General features: G+C 41.4%; 1 protein-coding gene across 1 annotated transcript in view; it reads left to right on the top strand.

Annotated features, from left to right (window-relative positions):
- The window catches only part of LOC120977954 (moesin), a 173377-nt gene that overhangs the window by 133824 nt on the left and 30338 nt on the right, over positions 1-9215 (top strand). Inside the window, exons 3-6 of the mRNA XM_040406143.1 lie at positions 2412-2507; positions 3029-3303; positions 4024-4107; positions 7444-7590. Coding sequence (XP_040262077.1) covers positions 2412-2507; positions 3029-3303; positions 4024-4107; positions 7444-7590 — 602 coding nt within the window. The remainder of the gene's footprint in view (positions 1-2411; positions 2508-3028; positions 3304-4023; positions 4108-7443; positions 7591-9215) is intronic.

Raw genomic sequence — 9215 nt, 5'->3', positions numbered from 1 at the left:
ACCGTGCATGTACGTCACTGGTAGCAAAGGTGTTAATGTACTTGTGAGAAAAAGGGGTAGTAGACGGCTCTACTGCTCAGGCAAATGGTCGAGGTGCAAGGCTGCTAAAATAATAATAATAATTTTCGAACTGTTAATGTACTTGTGCTACTTTTTCTGTCTCTCTCCGGAGATCGAAAGAGTGGTCACGTGACTCTGCCCTCTGTGATTACGCCATTTCCTCTGACATTAGAAAAAGGCCTTCCATGATGCCCTTTGTCAGAATCCCCAGCTGAATGGTCGTCAGCCCTATGTGATCTTGGAATGGGCTGTTAGGTGAAATGACCACTGCTTGTCTTATGGAAGCTGAGAGGGGAAACATTAGGAGGAGACAGCAAGCTGATGATGGAGGGTGTAGTGGGCAGAGTTTTCAGCCCAGGGAAGGGTGTAGTGGGCCTTTATATTTCTGGCTGATCTTGCAGCACTATAGGAAGTGTTGTGGCTGCAGCTCATCTTCGCCCACAACCTGGAAGTTTGGGTTGTAAACAATGGAAGCACAGCAGCAGCGTGGAGGTTGAAGTGAAGACTCAGGAAAGGTTGACAGGTACACTATTGTGCTTTGTAGGACACTAGATGACAATTACACAATTAGGGTCCATTCACACGTCTGTAGAATGGGTCCGCATCCGTTCCGCAAACTGCGGAACGGGTGTGGACCCATTCATTCTCTATGGGGCAGGAATGGATACGGACAGCACGCAGTGTGCTATCCGCATTTCTGGAGCGTGCCACCCCCTGATCTTCCGGTCCACATCTCCGTAAAAAATTAGAACATGTCCTATTCTTGTCCGCAATTGCAGACAAGAATATGCAGTTCTATGCGGGTGCCGGCCGCGTGTATTGCGGATCCGCAATACACTACGGACGTGTGAATGGACCCTTAAAGGACTTTTTTAAGATCCTGCCTGACCCCTTTAAACCACACGTCTATGGATAACAGATGTGTAGTGTGTGTTCTACAACTACATCACACGGATCCATTGCATTCAGTGTGTATATGCAGACTTTGATTCTATTCTGTGAATCTCAGTCTACAGAAAAAAGGATATTTCACTACTTCAGTCCATTTTCCAGGCCAAACATGACTTGAAAACTATGGGTCCATGAAAGCCACAGACAGTATATGGATACCTTCTGTGCTTGGTCCGTTTTTCAGACCATTTCTAGGACACAGTCTGGAAATCCCTTTTTCGGCTCTTCTGGCTAATCTGTAAATCAGTTTTTCCGATGAATGGGGCATGTCCTAACATTGTCTACCAGTTGCTGTGAAACTACAATTCCCAGCATGTACACTAAGGCTAATTTCACACTTGAGTTTTTGCCTGATCTGGCAGGGATCCGCAAAAGCATTAAAGCCATTGTAAATCAATGGCTGCCGGAGCAATTTTCTATTGTGTCCGAGAAAACTTGCAGCGGTTTCCTGTCCGGTATGGGAACATTCTGGTGCAGTCCATTCTGTTTAGTTACTTATTGTCCCCATTAACAATGAATGGGGACAAAACGGAAGCGTTTTTCTCTGATATTGAGAACCCCTTACTGGATCTCAATACCGGAAAAGTTAAACACAAGTGTGAAACTAGCCTTACCCGGCTGTTCTCGAAACTCCCATAGAAGTGAATGAAACATGCTGGGAATTGAAGTTTTACAACGGCTGGAATGCTGGAAGATGTAGAGACCTGGTGTAGTAACACGACCTATTGACCAGCAGTAAGGACGCCTTCACACACTACAGATTTTGTTGCAGACATTTCTGCGACTGAAAAACCGTTCTGTTCACCAGAATGGGACTTGCCGAAATCCAAATGGAATGAGTGGAACTGATTTTCAGTCGCAGAAATGTCTACAACATAATCTGCAGTGTGTGAAGGCTCCCTAGTAGTGTTGAGCGAACTTCTGTTTTAAGTTCGGCTTCCGGTTAGCGGAGAATCCCGATATGGATTCCGAATTCCGTTGTGGTTCGTGGTAGCGGAATCAATAATGGCCGATTATTGATTCCACTACCACGGACCACAACGGAATTCGGAATCCTTATCGGGATTCTCCGCTAACCGGAAGCCGAACTTTAGACGCCGAACTTAAAACAGAAGTTCGCTCAACACTACTCCCTAAGGCTTCTGCTTCACTGTTCCTAATTTAACTATTAAGTGACAAAGTTCCCTGGAATGCAATAATTTTCCATTGGATTGCTAGATAGTAAAAAGTGTAAAATATTACTACAAAACATCTGCGTGTGGCCTCTGCCTAACATAACATCAATAATTGTCTATTAGTAATATGAGAATAACGCATATGTTTGTGGCTCAACCTCCATTTGTACAATACCAAACACAAACCCTGATCTTGTTGATTTCGATTTTTTGTCTTCTCCTAAGGTTGTGAAAACAATTGGACTTCGAGAAGTCTGGTTCTTTGGACTACAGTACCAAGATACAAAGGGTTTCTCAACATGGCTAAAACTCAACAAAAAGGTAACACCTTGTTCTGTTTTTTTTGTTATGACTTTTAAGAGTTATATGGGTCTTCTGATAACGATGACATATCCTGAGGATACTGTAGGTCATCAGTATCTAATCGGCAGGGGTCCAGCACCCCTATCAGTCACCAGTTTGCAGGAGCTCCGGCATCGAAACCAGGCACCAGCAGTACACGGTTTCATCCACTGTGTAATGGTGCGCCAGGTTACTGCAGCGCTGCTCCCAGTCACTTGCCTATTCGTAATGAAAAGGGTTTTCCACCTTATTACTTACCGATGACCTATCCTCTGGGAGATGAACTACAGTAAGCTGGCACTCCCACTACACAGTGGACTGAGCCAACCAATGGTGGGGGTGTCGGATCCCCACCAATCTGATATTGATGACCTCCTCAGAGAAAGCAGTGATTGCTTGTGATGTTGGCTCTCATCTGCTGCAGCATTGACAGTTGCTTTCGTATAGATGTCTACAGCTTCTTTATATCATACACAGTACTATTGATGTTCTTTAATCAGGTCACTGCTCAGGATGTACGGAAAGATTCTCCATTACTTTTTAAATTTCGTGCCAAATTCTATCCGGAGGATGTTTCTGAGGAACTAATCCAAGATATCACCCAGCGACTCTTCTTTCTCCAAGTGAAGGAAGGCATTCTGAATGATGACATTTACTGTCCTCCAGAAACTGCAGTTCTCCTGGCTTCATATGCCGTGCAGGCCAAATATGGAGACTTTAACAAAGACGTGCAAAAAACAGGCTATTTGTCACAAGACAAGCTGCTTCCTCAGAGGTATGCATATACAGAATTTCTACTTTAGATTTTGTCAATTATTCAATTATTTTCAAATCAATGTTCTGGTCTATTTGTTACTTTTGCAGTAATCCCAAAACATTTCTTCACTAGAAATTTCAAAACCTATGGTGATGCTCTATGGCATCACTGGATATACTAGATGAACACTACACACACAATAGAATATCACAAGTGTAACCCAAGCATTTCAGACTTGTAACATGTCATAGAGACATTGCATTGTGATTGGTGGGGTTCAGGGTCCTGAGACTCCACGAGAATGAAGAGGGACAAGTGTCATGCCCTGTTGGCTCCTGGTGCCTTTCTGCTAAAGTGCACACGCTATATACAAAAAACGTGGAAATTGTGTAATAGTTTTATTATGGAGTAAGGCTGTTGTCACACTCTACCCAGGAGACCTGTGCACCTGTTAAGGGTTTGTGACATGTTGAGGATTTGATACTGATTTTTTGGAGTCAACAATCCGCATCCCATGCGTATGAAAATCTGTAACAATAAGTGGCTTTTGTCACTTTTGTGCATGCAGGACTTCTTTTTGTCCGGCCAAAAGCCATAATATACAATGGGGATCCACTGCGCGACTGTGTCCGGTATGCCGGGGTAGTCTGTTCCAGCAGGGAAACAGACTAGCGGACTTCAATGACAGGGATGTGAACTTAGCATAAGAGGTTGTAATGTTCTGCTTTCTCTGTCCAGAGTTCTGGAACAGCACAAACTTACTAAAGAGCAGTGGGAGGACAGAATCCATGTCTGGCATGAAGAACACAGGGGCATGCTAAGGTAACGGACGACTGGGATGGCAAGTAAGAGGTGGTAACATTTGTTATGTTTGCAAGACTCTTTCTGCTGCACCAAAAGTATCACAGTAGAGTTCTATGGTGGCCTCAGTTTGTTTCAGTAGAATTGCAGGGGCCCTGGATGTTGTGGGCTTTAACCCCTTAGTGACCACCCATACACCTTTTTACGGCGGTTACTAAGGGGCCGCCGCTTTTTTGCGGCAGCCCAGTCTAAGCGCTACACTGGTCCCCCAAGAGACCCCAACGACGCCTGCCACATGTAAAGTGCTGACAGAGGGAACAGACTCACCCTGTCTCCCATCGGCCTCCTTATTATCGCAATTTATGCGATTCTCATCTTCTAATTGATTTGGCAGCACACAAAGAAGAAGTATAAGTATGTACGTGCCATACTGCTTTCATAATGAGACAAGACACACAAGTTGGTTTCTTAAAAGCATCTTCTCATCCTTCCCTGAGCCAGAATAGAGCCTTTATTCAAGCTACATTCACTTAAATACCAGACATGACATCACAAAAAGGGTGTTCCTTCAGAAGAGACTATTGGCTCCTTAACTTGATAGGAGTGGTTTCAGCAACTGCAACCATCCCCCCCCTTCCCCCTCCTCTAGTGACCTTAAGACAAAAGAATGCACACGTGGCTCATACATCTGGTTTGGTGCCATCTATTAGACAAAAATGTGTACTACAGAATGTTCACACGTATGTATGTGTGTGTGTGTGTATATATAGATATATATATCTATAATATATATATATATGAGAGAGAGAAATAAAGCCCATCTCTCACACCCTGCAAATGCGATCGCAGGGTGCCGATGTGTGTGAAGGCTGGCTGGGGTCTCGTGTAGGTCCCAGACCAGTCATTTCTAGCAGGCTTTACCTCTCTGGCGCAGCCTGCTGGTCAAAGTCGGAATAGCACTGATCTTAAAATGCAGTGCACTGTAGAGATAATGCATTGTATTTTAAAATCAATCAGAATGCTGTCTGTTATAGTCCCTTGTGGGACTATTAAGTGGTAAGAAAAAAAAAGTAAAAAAAAACACATTTATTCAATAAATAAAAAAATACACTTTTCAATGAAAAAAATTGCAAAAAAAAAAATCCCCCCCCCCCCCATGTTTGGTATTGCCACCTCTGTAACAACCTGGACTACATAAATATCGCGTGAATTATCCCCTACGGTGAACGCCGTAAAAAAATAAGACAGAATTGCTAATTTATTCTTAGTTGCCACAGAAAAAAACGTAATAACAAGCGATCAAAAAGCTCCATTTACTCCAAAATGATACTAATGAAAAATACAAGTCGGCCTGCAAAAATCAAGCCCTTACACAACTCCATAGAAAGAAAAATAAAAAAAGTTATGGGTCTTGGGAAGCAGCAATGCAAAAGCATTTTTTTTTCTTAAAAAAAAAAGAAGAGGTTTTATTGCAACAAAAGTAGTAAAACTGAAAAATATATGTTATTTATACCGAAAAATGAACGCCATAAAATTTATAACGTAAAACCCAGTGGCATTATTGATGTTTTTCCCATCTCCCTCCCATAAAGAGTTAATAAAAGTTAATCAGAAAGTTGTGTACCCCAAAATGGTGCCATTAAAAACTACAACTTGTCCCACAAAAAACAAGCCCTCATAAAGCTATATGGTAAATGGAAAATAGATGGAAAAATAAAAAAAGTTATAGCTCTTGAAATGCGACAATGAAAAAAGAAAGAAAAACTCTTGGTCAGTAAGGCCCAAAACAGGCTGGTCAAGGGGTTAAAACATGTTGAAATTGTTAAGCAATTGGACAGAAAATTAAAATTGTAAACTTACTGGGGGAGATTTGTGCCATAGCCGCGGGTGGCCTGCTGTTTCTTATAGCAGACACCTGCGGCTAATGTCCGCAACCGGCAGTAATGCAGATCGCGGACATTGAACCCCTCAGATGCCGTGGTCAATCCTGACCAGCGCATGAAACACTGGAAGCGCACGCTTCCGGTGATGCTCCGGCTTCCCCGTGCGGCGATCAGAGGAGCCGGAGCTTGTGTGCAGCAGCCCCTGTCTTTGTTAATGACAGGAGGCTGCTGCATAGTATTTCCTATGGAGCTCTTGCCTGTAATAGGGCTCCGTAGGAAACTAGCAATTTTCTTATAGACTTCAATGCTAATGCATTGGGGTCTATGAGAATAGCGATCTAATGATTGCTTGTTATAATTCCCTATGGGAACTATAAAAAAAAGTGTAAAAAATAAAAATTCAAATCACCCCCCTTTTCCCAAAATAAGAATAAAAGAACGTAAACATTTTTAAAAAATACACATCATGGGTGTCACGATGTGTGAAAACGCCCATAGTATAAAAATATATTCCGCATACGGCAAACAGAAAAAAAAGTGTCAAAATGGCCGATTTGCTGTTGATTTTTTTTTTCATTTTCTACCAATTTTTTTTTATAAAAAGTGATCAAAAGGTTATACACACCCCAGAATTGTACCAATGAAAAGTTCAGATCGCCCCGCAAAAAACGAACCCCCACACAGCTCCGTACACATAATTACAATAAAGTTATAGGGCTCAAAATATGGCGATCAAAAAATTTTACTGATTCCCCCCCCCCCCACATTTTTATTATTTTATCACAAAGCAAGAAAAACCATACATATAAGGTATTGCCGGATTCGTACTGACCTGTAGAATAAAAGTAACTGGTCAGTTTTATCCAGGGCTGTGGAGTCGGTAGATAAATGGTCCGACTCCTCAGTTTTTGGTAACTCCGACTCCTCTGTATTTAATATGCAAATGTATTTTATACTATAAAATACATTTGCATATTAAATACAGAGGAGTCGGAGTTAACAAAAACTGAGGAGTCGGACCATTTATCTACCGACTCCACAGCCCTGGTTTTATCGCACATCGAACGTTGTAAATGAAAAACCCGTAACCCGTTTTTTTTCTTTTGCAATTTCGCCCCATTTGGAATTTTTCCCCTGCCTCCCACTACATCATATGCAATATTAAATGGTGGAGTTGGAAAGTACAACTTGTCCTGCTAAAAACAAGCCCTCATATGGCTATGTGAACAGACAAATAAAAAAGTTATGGCTCTGGGAAGGCAGGGAGCGCAAAACGAAAACGCAAAAACAAAAAACCCTCCGGGGTAGAAAGGGTTAAAGATGCAATCAACAATGACTTTGGTAATAGCCCCATGTAAGAGGTCCTTAGGAAACAAAGGTGGTCTTGCTGTTCCATGCTGCAGTCCTGGCGGCACTAGGATCACTGATGCTTCTTATCTGTTTTTAAATAAAGCTGTCTTAAACTGTTTTTTAGGGAGGATGCCATTCTAGAGTACCTGAAGATTGCTCAAGATCTGGAGATGTATGGCGTTAACTACTTCAGCATTAAGAATAAGAAGGGCTCTGAACTTTGGCTAGGAGTGGATGCCTTGGGACTGAATATTTATGAACAAAATGACAGGTAACATATTTATCATGGAGACTGTTTGTGATAAGCCGACACAAATATCTAGTTAATAGAAGTAGTTAATGTTTGTTTTTTTTTAGATTCAGTATCTTGTGAAGATCATGAAAATTTTAGTATGTGTGCAATAGTTTTAAATAGAAATCCACATAGGTATACTAGTTAATATGATCACAGGTAAAACCCTTACTATCACCCCAGAACTGGTATTGCTGAATCTGGGAATAAACTCTATGGATTCATCGGTGCAGTTCCCCTTGATACACATCTTTATTGCATATAGAACGTTGATAGCAAAAAACTGGAAAACAGAAACAATACCAATTACTAAAAATATTATAGAGATGATGTCAAGAAGCTGTATCAATGAAAAATCGTATGCAATATGTATGGACAGGTATACCATTATGCAACAAAAATGGGAAACATGGCTAAAGTACTTCCCTAAGTAAGGAGGGAGTCGGATGTGTGAAAGGAGCCGGTCAACCGAAAAGTTAGACAACATAAGAGAAAACATAAATATAATAAAGATTGTAATGCATAAAACCAATTTAGTATTGCCAGAAAAGATTAGTGATACATGTAATTAAAGATATGTTCTCAATTTATATGTAATAAAGATTCACTTTTCTTTATTCATTTAATGTGAAAGTTAACAAAGATTTAAGAAGGCACTTTTGTGTACATGTTTATTTTATTTTACTGCAATTTATTCTGATACATGCATAATCAATTATATTTGAAACGTAGATTGTGTTCCCACCTCATGTGATATGAAGTAATATTACATGTGAAAAATTTAATTTTTCTGTATGTTATTATTGAAATTTCTTTGAAAATTCTAATAAAAAATAATTTTGTTCTAAATAGAAATCCACCTGATTGTTTGAGAAACTGTTGGGATTGCCTCTTTAAAGAGACTGTCACCTGCTTCCAGCATACCCTAATAGTCATATAGCCAGGTAGGGCTCTTAACACTGATAAAAAAACATACCTTTCATTCCCTTCTCTGAGGTCCGCTTTAGCTGTAAAAGCAACTTTTATTAATATTTAAATGAGCAACTGGAGCACTCGGAGGCTGGGTTATTCCTTCCCTAGCACTGCTCCTGCCACGCCCCAGGAATGATACTGCTGCCCTGCATGTTCTAATAACACCCCCAATTACATTTGACTGGCAGCGCTAGACTCGCGTCACTGCACCCGCAAGTGGCGGCACGTGCGCACTAGAAGACAAGGACTTGCCCAGAAGAACGGGAACAGTTGAGTGCGGACGCGCTGTCATACATGCGAGTGCTCACACACGGGATCTCCTCACTAGACCAGTGAGTCTAGCTTCCAGTCAAATGCATTGGGGGCGTTATCAGAACATGCAGGGCAGCGATATCATTCCTGGGGCGTGGCAGAAGCAGTGCTCGGAGGCATAACCCAGCCTCCGAATGCTACAGTTGCTCTTTTAAATATTTATAAAAGTTTCTTTTACAGCTAAATTGGACCTCAGAGAAGGGAATGAAAGGTATGTTTTTTATCAGTGTTAAGAGCCCTACCTGGCTATATGACTATTAGGTTATGCTGGAACAGGTGACAGAGCCTCTTTAAGGCCTCTTGCACACAAACGTTGTGTG

Source organism: Bufo bufo, chromosome 8, assembly GCF_905171765.1.
Source record: "Bufo bufo chromosome 8, aBufBuf1.1, whole genome shotgun sequence".
In the NCBI taxonomy this organism is placed as follows: Eukaryota; Metazoa; Chordata; class Amphibia; order Anura; family Bufonidae; genus Bufo; species Bufo bufo.
Note: the sequence above shows the minus strand (reverse complement) of the source record. Positions and strands in the feature narration are given on the sequence as shown.